Source organism: Nanorana parkeri, unplaced genomic scaffold (genome assembly GCF_000935625.1).
Source record: "Nanorana parkeri isolate BGI_ZX_2015 unplaced genomic scaffold, ASM93562v1 scaffold949, whole genome shotgun sequence".
Taxonomy (NCBI): domain Eukaryota; kingdom Metazoa; phylum Chordata; class Amphibia; order Anura; family Dicroglossidae; genus Nanorana; species Nanorana parkeri.
The window spans coordinates 542,607-566,530 of NW_017307217.1; the positions used below are offsets into that span (position 1 = coordinate 542,607).

The window sequence follows — 23,924 nt, forward strand, 5'->3', positions numbered from 1 at the left end:
CCGCGTAATCTAACATGACCGTCGCAAAGAAAAGGTACATGCACCTTTTTTTCTGCGATTGCCGCGCCTCTACCACCAGCTGAGCTGATGCAGAAAATGAAGGCATCAGCATAATGCTGGTGGTGGTGATCGGTGTGCTCCTTAGGATGATCAAAACATTTTTGAGGTAGCAAAGTACTTAAACATAGCAGTTAAGTGCATTTAGGTAACAGCCTTTTTGTAAATGCTATTTACAATTTCTTTAAATAGATGTATAAACTAATGTATACAATTTTGCTTGTATGTATACAATCCTTATTATCACAAATGAGGATTTAATGCAGGATGTGTGTAGAGTATCTGCCAGTCGGCCTAATAAGAAAGCCCAGCACTAGCTATGCACTTATTGATTTTACTTTTAGACTATCTCCACCAGAAAAGAAGGTGTAGAGGGGGTGTGCCCCTTCCGAGTCATTATGCTCACTAAAGCTGGCCAGATTCCCCCATCTACGCTAAACTGTGTGGATGGAGGAATCTCCCACTGGGCCAAGCTTCAGTATCTTGCTAGTCGGCCCCACTGGCTCTCAAAATACCTGAACAATGCTTGCACCCAATCAGATTGTTCAGATATTTTGACAGCCAGCTGGGCCGACTAGCAAGATACTGAAGCTTAGCTCAGTGGGAGATTCCTCCATTCACACAGTTTAGTATAGATGGATGAATCTGTTGCACTTTTTTCATCTAACCCCCTCTGTGAAGTCAGGCACTGGGTCACTGACCGAGAGCCCGACAGTGTCAGGAGAGAGGAGGGGACCCAGGGGCATACCTCATCCCGCCGGGTGAACGTCCCCTCCTCTCTCTGCCCGGCGTCCATCACCAATATGGCCGCCGGCAGGCGTCAATAAGATGACCGCGCATGCGCGATGACATCACAGCTGGGGTGTCACCCGGGCCTCGGGACGCCCCTGGCTGTATGGCCAGCTTTATTCTTGCTGTTTGTGTGGTTAACCCTGCTATCCAGCTCTGTACAGCACAGCAGTAAGCCAGCTGAAACACTGAAGCACAAGACTCACTCTAGCACCTGCTGGTTGCAGACAGGTAAATATTACAGAAATATAACCATTTAAAAAGTGTTTTTACTAAACGTAATACAAGGTTATTTTTTTTAGTGTTGGAGAGAGTTAAAGAGTTAGAACCAGTGACAGGTTTGTATTGCTGTCTATTTGTCCTGGTCATCATTGTGAGAAAAACTGAAATTTATGGAAATTCCCAACATTTTACAGTCATTGCCAAAAAAAAGAGATGTACACCTTTTACTGGGAACACCAGTTCATCTGGCAACTGTGTATGAGAGGAATTCTTCTCACTTTGGAGAGAAAATCAATAACATCCTATTTCATCCTCAGGACAGAAAGTAAAGGCTCTCACCTATAGGACAGAGGCAGCAAAAAATAACCTGACAGGGGTTTTAACCCTTCCTTACTCTAACAAAAACTAAAAAAAAGTCTAAACATACACTTTAAGTATATGGAAGAAACACCATCTTTTCCCTTAAAATACCATCATACATTCCAAATGAAATTTAAACAGGCCTAAGAGCCCATTCACACCAGGGCGGCTGCGGAGCAGCGCGGTTTCTGCGCTGATTTCAAAATTGTATTTCAGCGCGGCTGCGGACCAGCACGGTTGCATTGAAAGCTGTATGGAACCCACACTGATCAGCGCAGCAAAAAAGGGTCAGGGGGCAGTTTGGGCGGGGAGCGGTTCTGATCGCGCTGAGCTGATCGGTCGCACGAACAGTCCTCATAGCAATGTATGCGATTGTTCATGTCGGCGGATCCGTGTGGCCAAATCCGCCCCAGTGTGAACAGGGCCTAAAAGTATGCAAAGCAGGCTTATGATTTAGATATGGCTTAAAAAAAAAAAAAATCTAAAGAATATTGGCATTGCTTACAGAAGGGATATGAGACTCCCATCACTGTTATAGGCTAAAAGCTGAACAATCTATGCACAAAAACTTTACTTCTCCTGTCTAGGTAAATGGATCTGTGTAAAACAGATGTAAAATAGGGCCGTGCTGCAGAAATGAATATAGCAAAATTAAATTTACAAAACTATAGCTGTTGTGGTTACCGACCTTTACAGTAATCAGCCGGATCTTCTTGTTCCTCATCGTCTGATCCCAAAATCTCCTCCTCGGGCTCTGGAGGAGCTGGTTCAGGTATAGGAGGAGGTGGTGGGGGAGGTGGAGGGACTGATGGTGCTTTCTGCTGAGCCTCCGGCCTGGAATATAAAAAGATTCCCTTAATTCACAACGGATATTTTATAAGCAGTAAAACTGGTTATAAAAGGTGGATGGCAATCTTTTTCAATACCAAAGTTATTATTAACCACTTCAGAACCGCAGCCATTTTTCACACGTTTAAATCTGATTTTTTAAAATATAAATTTAATTTAAACCCCCAAATATATATTTTCTCAAAGCAGAGGCCCTGCTGCACAATATTTATGCAACTATTTATCAAATTGATATTGGTACAAAAGAAATACACTAAAATGTAATTTAGGGCACACAAAGAATAGAATACTCATTTCTTTGGTACAGTATAAAAGATGGGGTCTTGTCGAGTAATTAGATACCAAACGTGAAGTCTTAAAATTGCATGTGCTTGTGAAATGGTGAAAAGGCATGGTTCAATATTGTTCATAGGCAATGCTTAAAATGCATCTACTGCTTATCATTTAGAGATAACAAAAATGAAACCCTAGAATTACTGCTGTCACTTTAATGTTCGAGGCAAAAGCTAAAGTGTGGCGCAGTCAATGTTTTCATACATGGGTGTGCCCTATGCACCTGTGGGAAGTGAGGGTGCATGAGATTACTTTTATTTTTGATATACAATATTAGATTGTTATAATCTGTTGCACTTTTTCCATCTGAACATAGAAAATCTGCAGATAATCTATAGGTGTATGGCCAGTTTAGGGCCTATTCACACCATGTCCCGGATCAGATGTGGTACGTTACATTTTTCTTTTGCACCAAAAAATGCATCCCAATGCATTTATATGTGATTTTATGGGGCTCTGTTCACACCAGTCCAGTCCGTTCCAGTGCAAGAAAAAAAAATGCTGCATGTCAAAGTTTTCCTGCAGTGGAACGCATCACAAATGCACTGCACCAGAACGCAATAGAAGCTATGACATGGAGCAGGAAGAAATGAATTTGCATAATGACATTACCCCCACCCAAAAATAAAAATGCACTGGAACGCGTCACAAACGCACCACGTTTGCAGAAACGCGTGCAGATCTGGTCCAAACATGGTGTGACAGGGCCCTGAAGAAGCCGGCTCGGATGGTCTGGTGAGCATAACTTTTTTTTTTTAGCACCTAGACACAAATGAGCACTTATCCCTTGCAGTGCGAGGGTACCCCACCGCAAGGGTTAATCATTTTTTTCTCCTTCTTAAAAGATTATATATTTTAGTGATTTGATTTACTTTATAATCAATTAAGAAATTGATAACATGAAAAACATACTAATATGACAATATGGTTCCATTTTACCGTTCACTGACAACATGCTGCACAGATTTTGTTCCGACGCGTTCAGTACATCAGCTGCACCTTATTTGCATGTGACATGGTGTGACATGGTGGCTGGTCACATGGCTCCATTTACTATTCTCGTTAATGTTTATTTTCCATTGTTTATCCAGTATTTCCCTATGAAGTGACAATGTAATTTGTGTCCATTTTGTTCATGCGCTTGTGATGCAACCTGTTGCTACACTAATCCTCTGAGCACCACAGGAAAATGGGTATTATTCATAAAGATAACACAACATGCAGAAGAAGAGGATCATTAAAGCAGGACTTCTTTAGATTCTAGCGCTTTTTCCATCTTCACTAAATGTGTTTATCATAACAAAGATCGCCCTTGCTGCAAATAACAAAACACACCACTATGATTACACAATCTCCCAATTCACCTAGCATTAACCTATATCTCAGCAGACACCGATCTTACAGAGGAAATGTCGCCTTATAAAGTTTTCTTTGATTCTAATGTGAATAAATCAGCCTCATGTAAATGATATGAATTTATGTTAATAATGTGTTTACAAATCCTTGTTACTATTAATAACTTGCAACTATAAACGTGAAAGTGGATTGCCATATTTTCTTCTAACAAATGTAGGCTCTACTTCCTGGTTCTGCCTTGCCAGTCACCTCACTGCAAGTCTGCCAGACATGGTTTGTCTGATTGAGAAAATCTGCAGTCTCTAATAGTGTGAAACAGTCACAAAGCTCCAGGAAACAGAAACCATATGATAATGTGCCTAGTGACATGAGGGAGTTCAGGGGTAGCATTCAATTCATGGCAAGAAAGAGAATATATTAAAGGAGAACTATGAGATGAGTGATTTCCACTCACCTCATAGTTCTAGTCGACCTGTGACAATGAGACTGTCACATGTCGGCTCAGTAGATCGGGAGGTGAGCGAACACATACCAGGTTCGCTCACCTCTCGATCCTGTCACGGCTCTCTGCCGTGACAGGGGGAGGGGCTGGATTCCCCTCTCCCCGCTCCGATCTGCCAGCGCTGACTGGCGGAACGGACGGGGGAGGGGGCGGGTACAGCTGGCTCTGCCTCTAGATAGGCAGAGCCAGCTGTCACTCACGCAGCTGGGCAGATCCCGTCATCTACGTCGGGATCCGCTCCGGCGTCTCAGTATACCGTGAGCTGTAGCTCGCGGTATACTGAGCTTAGGGTAACGGGAGGACGCTAGTTTGTGTCCTCCCGTTACCCTAAGGAGAACTATGGGGAAAAACACTGACCCCATAGTTCTCCTTTAAGAACCCTACTTTCCTTTCCTTTAATTACACTCTAATAAACTCATTAGATTTAAAGAACAAAAGCCAAAACGTTTTTTCTTAGTATTGGGTATACACTAATATTTTTTGCTTCAACCTGCGTGCTGAACAAAAAATTATAACAGATTCCTCCATCCACGCTAAAGAGTGTGGATGGATTAATCTCCCACTGTGAGCTTTGTATTCTAACAGCAGCGCCAGCCACTGTCAGAAAACACAAACAGTGCATGCAGTTAATTGGTAGGCCGACAGTGGCCGGCGCCGGCCACTGTCAGAAAACACAAACAGTGCATGCAGCTTATTGGCAGCAAGCCCCGTCCGACCAAAGAACTTCCAACTGACTCCTTCAATCTCCTGACTGAGGGATGCCGGGCAGAAGGGTGCCGACCAGGGTACCCAATGTGAATTTCATCTGTTTCATCAAGAACCAGGCAAAATTTGCACAGTGTATGGCTAGCTTAAAATGACACTAAACTCAGGAGTCTAATCTCAAAAATGCATTAAAGTACCATCGCTATTAACTAAAATGTCACTCTGCTGTAGATCCTCAAATCATCTCTGACTTGGTGCTGACACTGTCCTTCCTTCTGGAGGGTGGCTACTTTTGTTCCCCATGGTCCCTGTGTATGTTGTAAAGTAGTCACAGCTCAAAGCTCACTCCTGTGATGGACTACAATCTCAATACAATTTAGTAAACTAAACATGAGATTGCAGTCCATCACGGGAGCGTGGTTGGTGCAGTGGCTACTTTACAACACACACAGGAACCATGGGGAACAAAAGTAGCCACCCTTCAGAAGGAAGGACAGTGTCAGCACCAATTCAGAGATGATTTGAGGATCTACAGCCGAGTGATACACAAATAAGATACATTTTTGTTTAGTTAAGGTACTTGAATACATTTTTGAGATTTAACTTCTGAGTTTAGCGTCACTTTAAGGAAGGGTTATAAACCAGTCAATTGTTTTTTACTTGTCATCAGGGAGATTTCTCTTCACTTCCTGTCCATTAAGTCAGTGGCGCCACTAAGGGGGGGCGGGTGCCGGCCGCAGCCGGGTGACACCAAAATGACAGTCATGACCCTCTGAAAAGTCAGGCACTCGGTCATGGACTGAGAGCCCGACAGTTGCACGAGAGAGGAGGGGACCCGCCAGGTGAACGCCCCCCTCCTCTGCCAGCGTCCATCACCAAGATAGCCGCTGGCAGGTAGTAGCGCGTGATGTCATCACACATGTGCACGATGACGTCACAGCGGGGTGTCACCCGGTACCTGCTCTGGGTGACACCCCGCCTCGGGACGCCACTGCCCATAGCAGCAACAGGTATTGAGAGGAAATCCCTCCAGTGAGGCTGCACATTCTTGGTGGTCAGCAGGGTCACTAGAAATAGTGTCCCGATTGCTAGATCTGCCATCTATTCCTGTGCTAATGACAACTCAAAACTTGGGATTTTCTTATTACCACTTTCAGTGATAGCGGTCACCAGGACAAAGAGCGTGAATCTCCCTAATAGAGACACGGAGAGCAATAAAAACCTGACAGGTCTTTTAATTCCTCTACGCTCTATCCAAAACTGAAAATTACGTTTTGGCTTAAGTTGCATTTTAAAGATCAATGAATTTTCATGTGTATGAACATGGCAGGGAGCCCCATACAGAAAAGGCAGACAATTGTAATAACAGAACATGTTACAATCCTTTAAAGAACTATAGTACGAGACTTAGTAAGACACACTAACTTGCCCCATACGTTTAATGGTTAAGACCTACTGCATTCAAAACATTTTACTTTGTTTTGGATCAAGTGGGGAAGGGTTAGAGCCTCTATCAGGTTTTTTTTATTGCCATCTGTGTCCCCATTGTGGAAATTTCCCCTCACTTCCTGTCAGAACAGGAAATCTTTCTAATGGGAATACTGAAGAGAGAAAAAGCTAAAGCTACTTTCCATATAACTAAACAAAATATGAAAAGTAATTACCAAAGCAAGCACCAGGTTCTGCATGTCCCAGGCCAAGTTTAATTTTCTATACATTAGTTTAGAAAATGTAAAAAAAACAAAACCCACAAAAGGAACACCAATGTTCTCCCCTTTTACTGGTTGCGCCACTCGGACAATTGTTCTGGCTACTGTAGGCCCCATCCCAGATTGCCATATTTATTGGCTGGACTCATTAAAAAATTCCCTACAGTCCATCACTGACAAGACACCTGACCTTCCCGTTAGAGCCATTATTATGGTTCATAGTGACAGGTATACATTTGTCCTATCACAGAATACTGTCACGTGCCCCCACACAGGACAGAGCTTTTCAAACCAAGAGCTCAACATGCAGAAGGAAAAGACGTGATCTCATACCCATCATGTTACTGTACTGCAGAGCCTGATTAGTCTCAGCTAAACGGAAAGTATGTCACAGGAATGGCAGAGGGTTTGACGTTTTGCTTTAGAAAATCAGGCATTATAAATCACTAAAGATGCCCATGACACCCCACACTTGTGTTTCCCTTATTTACTGGATATCATTGGTTTGATGACATGACCTTTAATTTAACTTTTTACTATATAAAAAGGAAAAAAAAAACCAAATATTTTTGTGGAAAAAAAAACTTGTTTCTAGGGATGCACCGATACCATTTTTTTTCAGACCGAGTACGAGATAATAGCATACTTTTCCTCAAGTACTCGCCAATACCAATCACAGATACTTTTTTTTAGTGTCATGTGACAGTTTTCCTATAACAATACAGACTAATGATTTTAGGACAGTGGTGGAGCACCAGGGCACAGTCACAGCAATACGTTGTATACCAATGCAGAAAGGCACTGGCTATAGAGGACTACAAATCCCAAAACTACATTCTACAGCAATGCAGAGTACCACCAATTATAGAGGACTACAAATCCCAACAATAAATTATACAGCAATGCAGAAAGGCACTGGCTATAGGAGGACTACAAATCCCAAAACTACATTTTACAGCAATGCAGAATACCACCAATTATAGAGGACTACAAATCCCAGCAATACATTATACAGCAATGAAGAATAATATGAAGCTACATACACACTGTTGCTCTCCAGGGCTGTGCAGGGTCTTAGGAGGATGTTCACGGTTTCACCAGGGCTGTAGCGGATATCACAGAGGAGGAGAAATGGAGGCTGCAAAGGACAGCCGCCGCAGGTCCCCAGCAGGCTGCACTGAGGTCCCCAGCAAGCACTGCACCTCACGACACCCACTCCTGATAAAAAATGTAAAGCGCCAGTATTGGCGCTTAGTATCAGAAGATTTTCACAAGTACGAGTACTCATAAAAATGCCCAGTAATACTGATATCGCTATCGTTGCATTCCTAACATATCAAATAAAAATATAATGAGCAGAGGCGTAACTAGTGACCTCAGGGCCCGGTGCAAAAATCCATGAAGAAAAAAAACCCCCGCCCTCCCCCCCCCAAAAAAAGGAAAACATTTGATACATTGTTTAAAAAAAAAAATGTAGACAAAAAAAAAACAAAAACAAACAAACACTCTCCTCTTCCATGTCTCCAACTCCCCATTATCGCCCCCTTCGTGTCCCCATTACCTCCTCCTTCATTCCCCCAGCTCTCCTTTCCCTGACCCCACACTCTCCTCTCACATGTCCCCTTCAAATTCTCAGCTCTCTATATCTCCCCCTTCATGTCCGCAGCAGGCTTCTCTTACCCAGGGAGTTGGAGCTTTTGACAGCACACAGGCAACTCTGTGTGATGAGGGTGTGGGAAAAGCCCCTCTTTCCACTCAATGGCTGCTGCGCGGGCTCGATCCTACTTCACGCTGCGCCCGGCCGGAACAAAGTGAGGGGAGAAGCGTGAAGCACGAAGGGCCCAGGACTGGAGGAAGAGACCCCGGTACTGATATTAGCGGTTACCGGGATATTAAATATCCGGGTAATCATCGGTTACTAGGGGCCCTGTCCTCCTGTTCTGGGCCCCTTCTATGTGGTGGAACTGCAGGACCCAGTCGCAGCTGCGACCTCTGCGACCCTGGTAGTTCCGCCACTGATCATGAGAGTACAGACACTCCCAAAATGACTCCCATTGTAAGCTAGATATCCCAAGGTGATATTATTTTTGAAGCAATTTTTGGAAATAAAGATGCTGGTAGTGGGGGTAAATAAAACACAAAGTTTGGCAATAGCGCATTAGCCAACAGCACATCATTAATGTACAGGTCATACACAGAAAGGGGGAGAGGAGGAGGAGGAAGGTGCAGGTCTCACCAGTGTATAGGTCACATACAAAGGGAGGATGGAGATGAGGGGGGTTCATGTGCAGGATAAGGGAGGTGAAGGTGTTAATATGCAGGTCAGTGAAAGGAAGATGTACAACTCATACTGGAAGGTTTAGAAACTAATGACACAGTCAAAATGATTATCTAATGAAGTAGGCAAGGTTGACACCACATGCTTTGGAATTCAGAGCCAAAAAGTGTGAATTGTCATGTCAAAGAGGAATGTAGGAGCACACTGCATTTCTGGATCAACAAGTTATTTTTCTTTATTTGGTTTACCTTCTCACACATGCTAAATTGCACATTTGTTACCTAAAAACCTATTATTTTCTGAAAGCAGAGACCCTGCAGGATAAAATGATGGTAGGTGATTTTATTTTTACATTGTGTTATATTTGCACACCTCCTAATACTTTAGCAAACCTATATTTTCAGTAAACAATACAATCAAACTAATTTTATTGCACACAAACAATACAATATCCAATTTTTTGATGGGTTTGAGTCAAGTAAATAGATACCAAATATATCAGGACTTAAAGCATATGTCCACCTTTGTAAGTGATTAGCATTTATTGTGGTAATAAAGAGGTGCCATGATGATGTATATATGTGTACATTTTCATGACTCACATTGCAGGCTTTCTTAATTGTTTATGGACTTTTTAATAGGCCTGAATCCTAGAAATTAAACATTTTCTCAACAAGAAACTCAGTCCGACGCTGGAGTCAGATTGTAAATCAGCTGACGCCCTCCCAGTGAGTCACTGTAACAAGATCACTGCACACCAGCTCTGCCTTTCCAGGTTACAATAAACTGTCCAAAGGGGGTTGCCGCTATGAATACTAATATATTGGGGGAGAAAGCTCAGAGTGTGTGTTAATTCACACAGACTAGGGGTCAACCCATAGTTTTTTTGGAACTGATACCGATTATTAGCCACCTTTCAGGCCGATAAGCGATATCAGGTACCGATATTCTGAAAACAGCCGGCAGTCGCCTGATATCGGACAACCCCCATCCCATTAATCTGCCAGTGGCAGTATCCCATCCCACAGCCGGCAGCTGAATGTAAAAAGCAGGCAGTGCAATAGCCAGTCTGCTATTGCAATAGCAGGCTAGCTATTGCACCCATCCACTGAGTGCTGTCAATCAGCAGAGGAGGTAAAGAAGGAGAAAGCTCTCCTTTAGGTGACAGCAAGCAGTGAGCAGGTGCAATAGCCAGCGGCCTCTGTCAGAATACAAGAACAGAGTCGGCACCTCTAAGGCTGACGGCTCTGTTCCCAGGTAGATTTATTGACTGGCTCCTTCAATCGTCTGATCAAGGGATGCCGGCCAGACAGCGGCAATCACTGTGCGAATTTCAGTCTATGAATTTTGCACTGTGTTTATTATCGGTAATATCGGTACGTTACAGATTTTAAAAACGGGAATATTGGCCCCCATTATCAGTAGATCCAATAATCGGAATCCCTAACATAGACTGCTTGCAGAACGCAGAGGGGCCTAATTGAAAAGGAGCCATGAAGAGGACAGCTAAAAAAAAAGTAAGTTTCTGTGTTCGTATACAGCAACTGCATATGCCCGCTTCATGTACATTGCTGGCATATAACTTTAAAAATACTTCTGCAAAGGTGGAAATGGACTTTTAGACCTACAGGCAAACTATGATACCCAAAATTGTTCACAGGAGACCCACAAAAAGCCTTTACAGGTCATTAGCTTCGAGTAAGCCATAAATGATGGCCCTAGAGCTCTATTGTCACAGGGCTTTTAGTAAACACTCTGAATAAGCTTAAAGCAGAGTGATCACTTTATCAGCATGCTGCAAATTCCACTCAGGCTGGTTGCAGGTCCGTAATCAACCGGTATTGCAGAGCTGCAGTAAAGTGAGGTACGGACCTGGCTGCACTGTCTGAAAAGATGTCTGGATCACAAATTATGAGTGTGCCCTTCAGTGTGATTGTATTCGTTCTTTGGCCCACAATGGTGGCTGAACACAATTACAAAGGCCTTGGTAGTTAAAACAGTTAAAGTAACGATGTCCCACATCTTCTGGTCCTGCCCCAAACTCAGACCCTTTTGGGATAATGTCAGGGAAACCATAAATCAACTTACCATGACTGACTTGGGTGATCTACCTGCGACCTACCTACTACACATGTCGGCCATGCCCATTACCAAATACAAGAGGTCTCTCACTATCCATCTACTCTCTGCTGCCAAGGCGTGCATTCCTATGCTATGGAGGCAAACCACTCCCCCTACCAGGCGCATGTGGTTTGAAAAAATCAATGACACATATCGCATGGAGGATCTCACTTCCGCTGTACATAACTCCGAAGAGCGCTTCTGCTCAACCTGGGGTGCATGGCTCCATTTCCGTGACTCGGATACGTATTTGCGGGTCATGGCGACCTGAGCGTAGGGGCCGGATCTGCTACCGCGGGAAACCGGGCTATTACCTATACCCTTTCTTCTTTCCCTCTACTTCCCCCCCCCTGTTAGGGATGAAGTTCCCACATATGTTCACTTTCTGCAAAACGATATAGGATAAACTCCCGGCAATCTTCGCTATAGGAGTTCACCCTGTAGCGCACAAGAGGAAAATATACCTTCACACAGCAAATGTTTAGTTTATTGTGGTTGCACAGGCGGTGGGAATGATAATATGCCAAGATGTGGAAGGATGGTATCAGAGATGTTTTCTACTACATTATATATGTTACCAATCTAGTGGGTATGTTGACCCACGCGTGCTGCGGACTATACCTGTTAAACAAATGTCTATATATGCGTAGCAGGCCCGCTGTTGGATCCCTGCGTGAATCCGGAATGTGATCTTATCTTTTGCACTACGTTTTGAGCGGCATGCCGCTCCTCTTTTATGTGTGTACATTCTGAGCTGTTTATCAATAAACAAATAAAAAAAATAAAAAACAGTTAAAGTACAGTATATGTATCTCAAATGTTTATTTAGCGGTTTGCCTGGCATTTGAGTACATAACATCTACATTCATTGGTCAATACTGGGGCAAATCTTCATTCTTCTCTTGAAGGATACCTGCTGTGTCGTATTTAAAGGAAATAAAAAAGTAAAAGCTGCAGGTCAGTGACGCTAAAAGCAATGAAGGGAGAGACAGGCAGGCAAGTAGGATTTTAGGAGTTTAGCAATGTGGCCTCCTTTCTCTCATTACAGGTCTCCTTCAGAGTCCCATATTTTCACAGCCATTCAATAAAATAGTCCTCATGATAAGACACATAAGGATGGGCTAATAGATGAAGCATGAAGCAGATTGCTCTGTCTGTAGACAAACAGATCAAATGTGTCAATGCCGCAATGAAATGCCCAGGGCAATGCATAAAATCTGAGCACCTATGCTATTGCTTTTGGTCAGTTCGATCTATGGTTAGTGAAATAATGCCCTCCCTGGGTCTTTAGACCATCCAGCTTCTGGGTTGTGGTTTCCACATTGCCAAGTTTACTTTTGTTGTTACCGAGTTGGATAGAACACTGGTAAAAACCCAGCTTACCGTCATTTGCATGATCAGCACTAGTAACCGGAGATCCTTTCAATTCAGAATTTATACAGGCTGACTTGACAGCTGACCTACTCAAACCATCTTACTTCACCACCATATCATCTGGACAAACCAAGTAATAAAATTATGTTCCATTCAATGTGTTGCTATAGAAACAACACTGCAGTCAGTCACGGAAACCTGTAACACACGTAACGTTAAAACAAATCAAGCGCCGTTTTAATGTACAATAGCTTGGTTTTGTCAGAACCTTTTCATTTGGGAGTAGCATCATTTTAGCTGTAAAGTTCAAACCTTCAGAACAATATTGTAGTCAAATGTTATTAGTGAATTCTCTAATGCCGCATCATCACAAAGGCTAACATAGAACACTGTTAAAAGTCTTGCTGGAATGAATAAATAAATAGCTAAAATACGTACCTTTCACGGTGTAAACAAAATGTTCTGAATCCTTACAGTATGGCCTAGGTAAGTTGTCATATGAGCACTTCTGAAGGGGAGGATCATTCATCCTGATCCCTCTCTTTAAAGAAGAACTCCAGGCATATTAAACATTAACCCTTGCAGTGGGTCTACCCCCGCACTGCAAGGATTAGCTGCTTTTTCTGGTCTAGGGTCTAAAATAAAAGACTCTTCCTCCATGCTCTGGCAGTCTAAGGACCCATGATGTCATCACGTCCATTCTCTTGCATTGGACATGAGCAAACTGAGGGGCGGTTCCACACCTGCAGTCACTGCTGCGGGACTGAGGATTGGGTGATTATACCTTTTTTATTCCAGACCCTAGACCAATACGAGCATTTAACCCTTGCAGTGCAGGGTTAGTCCAGCACCGCAGGGTTTAAAGAGAGGTAGTTTAAAGAGAGGGATCAGGATTACTGATCCTCCCCTTCATCAGTGCTCATATGACAAACTTACCAAGGCTATACTGTAAGGATTCAGAAGAAAAAAAGAAATCACATGGCTATGGATCTAGACCAGGGGTGCCCACAAGGTCGATCGCGATCTACCAGTGATCGCACAGCAGAGCCATTGACTTCAATGCACCGCCACGCCCCCTCCCGCCCCTGAATGCAGGTGTTTTTTCGTTGGTAGATCTCAATGAGCTAGTCATTTGAAAAGTAGATCTCCAGACGAAAAATAGTGGGCGCCCCTGATCTAGACATTCACATATATGTGCAGCAGCATGAGCAGTATTATAAAGCAGTTGCAAAAAAGTATTCTGTGAATGATCATTGCCTTAAGCCCTCGTTCACACCTGAACGTTTTGTAGTCCGTTCTACGCTCGACGAACGCTCTACAAAACGCTCAAACATCTAAATCCCATTGTATTCAATGGGTCTGGTTCACACCTTGGCGTATTTCAGCCCGTCCCTAACGCGCTACAAAACGGCCCACGCCTGAAAAGGTACATGTACTACTTTGGGCCGTTTTTGTTGCGCGTTTCCATTGGGATACAGCCAAGTAGCCCTTGGAAACGCAGGTTTGGCGCGCAATTTTTTTACCGCGAATCGTGGTAAAAAAAAACGCTCGACAGACGCGCATATGCAATACGCCTAGGTGTGAACCAGGTCTTAGGGCCCATTCACACCACAATGCTGTGCGCTGCAACGCATGCAGCGTCAATTAATGTGCTGAAATGTACATAAAAATGGAGCAGTCTGGATTTTCTCCCAGCACAACGGACAGGACAGCATTGTGTCATGCTGCACTGCATTGCAGGAAACATGCATTTTGGAGGTGCACTTTATTATGAATGACACAGCGGTGCACTAAATCATGTATTTTACATTACCGCGTGGTTATCACATTGTGACTGTGTGAATGGGCCTTCACAGTACACATGATTACTTCCATTACAAACTTTAAAAAAAATTTAAAGAATGGATTTATTTCTTAAACAGGCCTTTCAGTAGCTTATCAAGTCTGCATGAGTAAAATAATTTTAAATGTGACAATATACAGAAACTTTACCACTGTTCGGAAAAGCTGTACCTTTTATCAATAGTAGTCCGTAAAGCTGAACTCCAGCTGTAAAGATTTATGTAAACTTACATTGCCAAACAGAGAATGTCTAGTATGTACTGATAAAAAAAATTGTAGATGTTGAATGGACGCTGTGCCGAGCGAGGGACCTTCTGTGTTTGCATAGCACTTAGTACAGCAGCAGTACAGGACCCAGAAGATTGCAGTAAAGCACTGTGGTAGCTGTGGCTACAACAGCGTTTTAAAGGATTCTCAGTGGCCCTATTGGTGATAAATTAAATATTCTTACATTGCACCAGACTGCAGACTGGACCAATGTAAGTATACATCATTCTTTAGGCTTCAGTCACACTGATAAGAGCCAACCCGTACAGACTCGTGAGGCGTGCACGGCCGTATCTGACAGCTCCCGGGAAGGACAGGTGCTGCGTGTGACTGTACGCAGCAGCCTGTTCTTCTCTATGGGAGTACGTGGCCATACGGTCACCTGAACATCTGGGCAGGTGTCCATACTCATACGCAGACAGAATGGATCCTGTCTGCGTCCGAGCACGGGCACCCGCATGGATGTGCAGTTTGGGTGAGCATACGGCGGTGTATGGCCCCAAACTCCCATAGAGAAGAACAGGCAGCGGCGTACAATCACACGCAGCACCTGTCCTTCCCTGGAGCAGCCCGATACGGCCGTGCGCACCACAGATCTGTACGGGCTGGCTCTTATCAGTGTGAATGAGGCCTAATGCCTCATTCACACACAACGCAAGAGCAAAATTGTATATTGCGTATGTACGCGTATATATACACATTTACACGCGTATATGCGTGCACTATATGCAATCCCAGAATGCATCATTCGTAATCGAAATTTGAATAAACTGCACTGCGTAAACGTGTGTATATATATGCGCGTAAAATACGCAGAAATATGCTGCCCGGACGCATCTCGGTTCCATTCTGTTTTTGCGCATTTTTACGCTACGCAAATATACGGCTCCATGCGCAGCTATGTGTATGGAGCCATTTATTTGCATATGCTGCATATGGCATAATACGCGCATATACGCGCGGCAGTGTAAATGAGGCCTTAGAGTTGGATTTCGACTCTAAACTCCAGTCAAGTGACTTTGTCTAGGCTGAAATAAAGTCATGTCTGCTCTGAGCAGGGTGAAAAATCTCAGTCTCCTTCCTGCAGTGATTACTGCAACAATGTAAATAAAGTCACATAGCAAAGTGCTCTGCAGCAGGGGCCTGGTCTGTGTTAGCTATTAGTGAACACAACTATGGCCTGCATGGGGACCAGAATCTACTTGGCTGTGTCATTTCTGAGCCAGCATATTAGTCAGTAAGTAGACCCTGGATGATTTCTGGATGATTTCTGAAGAAATAAAAAAAAGATGGCAACATCGTGCTGGAGATGAAGGCGAATAAAGCCATTTTCAGGAAAAGAACTGTAACCTTCAAAACCAAAAAAAATACAATAAAATAAAAATTATTACTAGATATATAAGCCGTGCAAATCTTTCCTTCTTGGCTGGTGGCCATGTGTGCATCACACAGATGTGGCCTAAATTTATAGAACCACTAATTCCAGCCTCCAAACAGCGTTGAGACTGCTTACCCTCCAAACAGCAGTTTGAGACTGCTTACCCTCATCACTGAAAGATATTGACACCATGGGGGGATTCAATAAAGGCTTAGCACCAGTTTTCTGGCGGTATGGACTTTTAAAGCTCCTGCACCAAATTCATGGTGTATGGACACTCCAGCCTCAGTGCGCCTCTGCACCACAAATGGTGGTACTTGCGCCAAGGTTATGTACCGGTTTCCAACAGGTACATGAATCTTGGGCAAGCACCAACACTTGCGTCAGAGATGGTAGAAAATGAAGAGCTTCATGCATAAAAAAAACAGAAGAACAAAATTGCACTAGAAAGGTTCCTTTAGTAACTTTGCCCAGCACCTACAGTCATAAGGGCAAGTTGAATCTGTTATGTACAGAGTGGTGACAGTGTCACTTTAAACTTTCCATACAAGCAAAGCTCCACTATTATCACCATGCTATTGATGACTGTTTATACAGGGCTGGGTTACCGCATCTTTACTTATGGAAAGCACTGTGCAGCCCTAAGCGGAATACTTCACATGCTGATTGGGACCCACCAACCAGCTCCTGGGGCCCAGAGAATGGAGCTGCTACATGAACCTTATCTTGATTGGTGTTAACTATAACTCTATGCAGATACATTCCTCTGCTCAGATTTTCTCCATATTCTCTAACATACAGCTTTGTGTAGAATTTCACACATATGATTGGGCAGGCCAGGTCTGATGTGAGCTATTCGAGACAAGTGCTGTATCTTGTTGGAGGTAGAGCTATACAGTATGAGTAGGCTTTGTATCTTCTTTGCATGGAGAGAAATGTCCCTCTTTTCTCAAGGTACATTTCACATCATCTCTTTTAGGCCTTGTTCACACCAAATGCAGAGCAGATCTGCCTGAGCCTCTGCACACGCAGTGCAGTGGGTTGTGCCGCGTTTTTGGTTAAAACATTTTTTTTTTAGTTTAACATGGGCTTTCAGTGCGTTCCAGGCATCTGCATGCGTTTTTGATGCGATTGCATGTGTTCCAGAGCAGGTCAAATAGGGCCTGCTGAAGTTTTTTTACCTGATCTGGACCTGCACGCTGCAATGTGAACTGGAGCTAAAAATACCATTGGAATACATTGGACGCAGTTTTGCTCCGGTCTGAAACTGCTCTGTACCTGCTCCGCGCTTGGTGTGAACAAGGCCTTAGGATGGGTTGCTGTCCGTGTGACAAGAGAGGGAATACAAAGATTATTTTTCAGTTATCACCTCTTATGAAGGAAAAGCTGGAGATCTAATCATTTTTTAACAGAAAATCCTACATCCAAATGTGACTTTTATATGGCGACCAATTGGCTCTTACTTAAGTCTTACTCGAGTCAGCCAGAAAGCAAGTTCTGGAACTGCCAACCGCTCTTAAAATTTGGGCATCAACCTTTGACAGGCTGTGTTATTAAATCCGTTCTGGGATGCTCCAAGCAATTGTTCTGCTCCAATATGAGAGATCAGGTTATAGCTAATTGTTTTACTATAGATTATTTTTTTTCTATTTAAGTGCTTTGATACAAGCTACATTTTCTGATACATGTGGGTCATTCTGTGTGGTTAAAAGGAGAACTATGAGGTGAGTGCTTTTCACTCACCTCATAGTTCTAGCCGCCCTGTGACAATAAGACTGTCACAGGTCGGCTCAGTAGATCGGGAGGTGAGCAAACACAGAGCGGCGTTCGCTCACCTCTCAATCCTGTCACGGCTCACTGCCGTGACAGAGGAGGGGCTGGATTCCCCCCTCCCCGCTCCGATCCGCCAGCGCTGACTGCCGGAACGGACGGGGGGGGGGGCGGGTACAGCTGGCTCTGCCTCTAGATAGGCAGAGCCAGCTGTCAGTCACGCAGCTGGGCTGATCCCGGCACAATTGTCGGGATCCGCTTCAGCTGCGGCGTCTCAGTATACCGCGAGCTATACTCTTCCAGTTTTGTGTCCTCCCGTTACCCTAAGGAGAACTATGGTGAAAAGCCTTAACCCCATAGTTCTCCTTTAAAGTACAAATTGATATAAAGCCTGGAAACGTGATGGTAAACATGCATGGCTTGTCTTCTCCATTGTAAGAGAGCGCAAACTGAATTTGCCCAATTGCTCCAAGTGAGATGCAAAGTCTGTGGACAGATCTGCCTACTAAGGATAGAAAGAAAACGTGTGGGTGTGCTACTAAGCACGTTGAGAACCTTCAAGATGTTGCCTAAAGTCAATCTGTCTTGAAACAATACATCTCCCCTTTAAATTCCTAAGGACGCTCAACTATTCAGCTTCACAGCAAGTGACATTACTGCCGCAAAGCTAGCCTAGAGCTCTGGAGTCAGAGAATAGCAGCTTCCTTCTGAAGCTTCCCACATAGTGTGCCTTGCAGTGTTTGTCACGAAGCAAAATTCCTGGCCTCGATTTAGTCAAATCTACTTGAATATATGCATACAGATCTCACTATTATTGGTTCCTGTTGCAGTAGTAAGATTAACCCAGATTCCTGTTCAGCAGAAACAAGCATATTTTCTGACATCACAAATTCAAAAATAACATGATCCAAATTTAACTTTCGGTTGACTGGCACAGAACTGGTGCACACATGGACTGATTTCAGGCAACAATGCAAGACACGTTCTCATCTGATAAAAGGCAGACATTTCTTGCAATGTTACATACCCAGCATCCTTTTTCATTTGGTTTGTTTATTTCCTGTGTTTGTCTTTTCTGCTTTCTTACTGCAGGTTTCTACATAATCATTGAAACAGGTTTCCAGCATTGAACCACAAAACAGGCCTCCTCTTACTTGCAAGTGACATTAACAGTGCTCTACAGGTAAACTGTCAGACTCAACACCAGGCACATAAAACACAATTTAATGGAGTTGTTCATTGATTGTTTTAAGTCAGTACATGCTTTTTTTTTTTTACATACAACTAGCTAAGTCTCGATGTCAGCATTCAATCATCACCTATATATCAGCACTCAAATAGGTTGGACCGCAGTAGGAGCAGGCAGGCTTTACTACAAAACCATGTGACGACAGGCAGAAAGAGCAGTGCTGATGGCTTATCCGTGTCTTGCTGCTCCTTTATTGTCCAATCTACAGACTGAGTGACCTTCCTGAGAAGATAAGACAGTTCACATGTGAGATTTCAACTGTGACTGGAATTCAGCTTGAAAGAAGATGTCAAGCCCAAACTTTTTAATTTCTAACTTGAAATAGTAAAGTAAAAGGTAAGCTCTTCTGTCAGGTTTCTACTGATATCTGGGGCTCTGGTAGAGAGGTCTCCAAGCATCAACTCTCCCAGTGACCATCGTTTCACCATTGAGGGAAAACCTCCAATAGCAGCACATGCAGAAATATTGCTTTTTTTAGAAGAGGAAGGGAGGGATAGGACCCCAGTCATCTTTTTATTGATGTCAGAGTCCCCGTTGTAGGTAAAACCATTGCCACCATAAACAAAAGGAAATTTTTCCAATTGAGCCCTTGATATCAGTAAAAACTCGGGGAAGGAATAAGTCCACTGTCCCTTTAATAAAAAGTATCGGTAATTGGTATCGGCAAGTACATGAGGGGAAGTACTTATACTTGGTCTTGAAAAAGTGGTATCGGGACATTCCTAATATATATTATTGTATTACATACATACATACATACATACATACATACATACAGTACCTGAAGCACAACCATCACACAGAATAAAGACAGACATTTAAAGGCTTTCTACATTTCCATAGTTGTGTGTCCTAGGAGCATATACAGGTGAAACTCGAAAAATTAGAATATCGTGCAAAAGTTAATTTATTTCACTAATGCAACTTAAAAGGTGAAACTAATATATGAGATAGACTCATTACATGCAAAGCAAGATAATTCAAGCCGTGATTTGTCATAATTGTGATGATTATGGCTTGCAGCTCATGAAAACCCAGATCCACAATTTCAGAAATTTTTTGGCAGTGTGGGCAGGTGCCAAGTCCTGCTGGAAAATGAAGTCAGTATCCCCATAGAGCTCGTCTGTGGAAGAAAGCATAAAGTGCTCCAAAATCTCCTGGTAGAAGGCTAAGTTGCATTAGTGAAATAAATGAACTTTTGCACGATATTCTAATTTTCCGAGTTTCACCTGTGTATCTTAACTAGATCACAGATTCCGCATACATTCATGGCCTGTGATTTTATTGGTACTGGTACCCATCATGCATACCTTGCACAAAATCACTGTACAGACAGGACAGGTCAAAGCATATTGCAATGATTCACAAATGTCTTCTCAGGCATTATTAAAAGTCAAGAACACAACTATGCACCAACAAAGGCATTCTGAGGTGGCTGCACATTTATATGCCAACTACACGATGAGTACATATTGAATAAGCCCAAATCGTAGACCAAACAAAAAACAGGCCATAGCTTGTCCACAGTGCAGCCTCCAGGAGGACAAGAATGTGTACGCATCATGCATTTGTCATGGAAAGATTAATACCGTATGCCAGTGTGCTTTGACTGCAGTTTGTACATGTTGAAATGTGTTCACACATTTATGCTTTAACCCTATTGCTACCACAGACGTAGTATATGTCTGTGGCAGCAAAAGTGTTAACGAATATTTACTGCTTGTGAATAATATGTAAATATTTGATTGTATATGTACTCTCCTGGCTGCTTTAGAAGCTGGGAGTCTTTTTGCTTTCATTAGGCCAACTACTGGTTTTGATGTACTGGTCTACACTTCCAGGAGCCCTGCAGCCTGCCACCCCTCTCTACTTCCCGGCCGACACCAACCCTCTCTCCTTCCCCGAGCTCCATTGTCCCAGGATAGCCATGGCAGGTGTCAGCAGCTGCAGGAAAGGGAGACCAGCAGACATCTGTATGCTGATCTCCTCTCCATTCAATGAACCCAGAAATTACAAGGATTTAATTACTTCTGGGTTCACTGTTGTAACAGGAAGTGGGCCTTATTCTACAGGACCCCCTGGCCACACAGCTGGTACAGTCTAATCTAATGTAGTGTATTTAAGTGAACTAAAATTAATGTGAATGCATTTACTGAAAATATAGGTTTCCTATACCAGCCCACTACCTGCTGTATTTACATTCTGTGGAATCTTGCCACTGGCAGCTGTCATTCCTTGGCTGAAGCACGATGTGCTTACAATACAGTTATTTTTTTTAAAAAGATGTGAAAAAGTTATTTTTGGATATTCTGCTGTGGGAGGCGCATTGCAGTGACATTCATTCCAATGGCACCCCAAACACGCCTCCCACCCACAGTGTGATTGCGTGCACTGGAACGCACGGTACCACAATGCTGTGTGTTCCAGTGCAGTGCAATTGCAAAACGTTGTGCATGCAGTTAAATTCTGAAGTAAACTTTGTAACCCTGCGTTTGTGTATTTTATTTTAAATTAAGGATGGTATTTAATTTTGTTATCCAGTTAAATCGAAAAAAAAAATCATTAGCTACAGCCCTAATATACTGTTGGGACACTATCGAGTGACATAAAAAAAAATAGGCAATTTTTAGGCCTAAAATCTATATTTTAACTTGTGTGGGGGGAAAAATGCAAAAATGGCTCTAGCAGCAAAGGGTTTAAAAGAAGCACTCAACCTCTGTAGCTGCAGGCACTATGAGCACTTCATCTTCAAAAGCACTGAAGTGTAGGGCTGCAACAACTAATCGACATAATCGATTATAATACCAAGTCATACTCTCAGCTTACCTTTGTTCCCCCTACCAGCAGTTAATTGGCAGCCTTCCATCCTTCTAATCTCTAATGTAAACAAAGAGCAGAATGTGAGCCAAGCAGATGAAAATGTTAAACTGCATATCCAGCTAAAACCTTTTTATTTTATTGTGGAGAGTAGGAAAAGGTAGAAGCTCCTGTGCATTTGTTGCTGGTTTGCAGACCTCCGCTATAGATTTACCCTTACTTCCTGTCCCGCTGACTTTCTCTCAGACCGAAAATAAAAAAGGTAATTCTCCCACAGCAACAGACAGAAATAACCATTATTTTCATTAGCTGAAGAGAGGAAAGCTAGAACCTCTGTAATATTTTTATTTCTGTACTTGTCCTTGTTGCAGACTTTCCCTTTCTGTCTAGAGAAACCGCTGTCACCAGAAAAGTGAGGGAAAATCTCTAACACAAAGCTTCAGATAGCAGTAAAAACCTGACAGCAGTTCTAATCCTTCTCACTATATGGAAAAGTAGGAAAAAGTTCTGGACATACACGCTTAGAAAGGAGAAATCTAGGGAGAGTAAAACATACTTTTCCAAATACATTCAGTCGTTGTGTGACACTGCAGCTGTCACACACTGGCTCTATAGCTTGAGAACTGAGCGATCACACATTTATGATCGCTCAGCCCTCAGCCTCTCCCTGTAGAGAACGCTGAATGTCAGTCACAGGTCCCCGCAGGCATTTCCCCCCTCCCCAGTCTATTCCTCCAGCGCTCAATGGAGGGACAGACAGGGGAGGCAGTGGGCACAGATGGCTCTGGAGGGGCAGAGCCAACTGTCAATCAGGCAGCATTGTCAGGATCCTTCCCAACTGCAGCGTGGCTCTGCGCTGTCAGCATATAGCAGGGAATGGGTCACAGGAGTACATTTTGGAGATTTGAAGCCATTAAACAAAACAAAAATGTATGACAACAGTGACAATTTGAGGGTAGCTCTGGAACAATAAATGTCAGAGCTTGTACCAGGTTCATGTAACTGTTGGAAGCAGAAAGCCCGCTATTATATATGCAATCCGCCCATTGTCTGCTGTCAATCTGTAGCAAAGCAGACCTGATGGGAAACCAGTCCCTAAGCATCCCCATAAGGCTACGGCCACTGTGGTTGTTACTGATTGTTAAGAACGCTGTCAGCTACAACAGTGTTTCTCAACTTTTTGTTGAGTTTAAAAAAAATAAAATGACATATTCCCCTTTCAAAATACATACCAGACCTTTATCCCAGATAGAGGTCTGGTATGGATTTTAAAGGTGAAACTCAATAGTAAAAAGCACAAAAATCATGTGGAGTTCCGCCTTCACATCAGGAGCCCTCTTTGCATCAGAAGCACCCCTTGATATCAGAGTCCTACTATCACATCTGGAGCTACAGCTAAGGCAGCATGGCGGAAGGTGGAACAGGCCTGGACAGAGGCGAAATTCCAACCTTTTCTGAATGGATCACACCCTCCCTGGATTAATGCCATTCACTTCCATGGTGCTGACAGCTGAGAAGGCATGATGCTGTGCAAAAATTTTGAGTCACCCCAGAGGAAGCCAAGACACCGCAGGGTGACATGGCACCCTGGTTAAGGAAGGTATGGCTACACAACCAACAGCGTCCTTAGCAACCAGTGATGCCCACAGAGGGTGAAACATGATGGGAATGCCAAGGCACTAGGTTTCCCATTAGGTTATCTATTGGCTATGGAATCCACCAATTGTCTGCCATCACTCACAAGGGAGGCGGACATAATGGGGAACTAGTCTCCCAGTGTCTTAGCAACCAGTGACTCATCCCCCAGCCCCATTCCGCTGCCAGCTGGGAAACTCCCTGGCCAACAGCTAAATGTAAACAAAGGGGCAGGGGATGCTGGTTAACGTCATTACCTAAACATGGCCATATTGGGTAATGTTGTCAGCCAGCGTCCCCGGGCACCTTTC

The 23,924-nt window shown here is 43.4% G+C and overlaps 1 protein-coding gene across 1 annotated transcript in view; it reads right to left on the bottom strand.

Moving 5' to 3' along the window:
* The window catches only part of SRPK2 (SRSF protein kinase 2), a 143,158-nt gene that overhangs the window by 66,864 nt on the left and 52,370 nt on the right, over positions 1-23,924 (bottom strand). Inside the window, exon 3 of the mRNA XM_018566441.1 lies at positions 2,221-2,262. Coding sequence (XP_018421943.1) covers positions 2,221-2,262 — 42 coding nt within the window. The remainder of the gene's footprint in view (positions 1-2,220; positions 2,263-23,924) is intronic.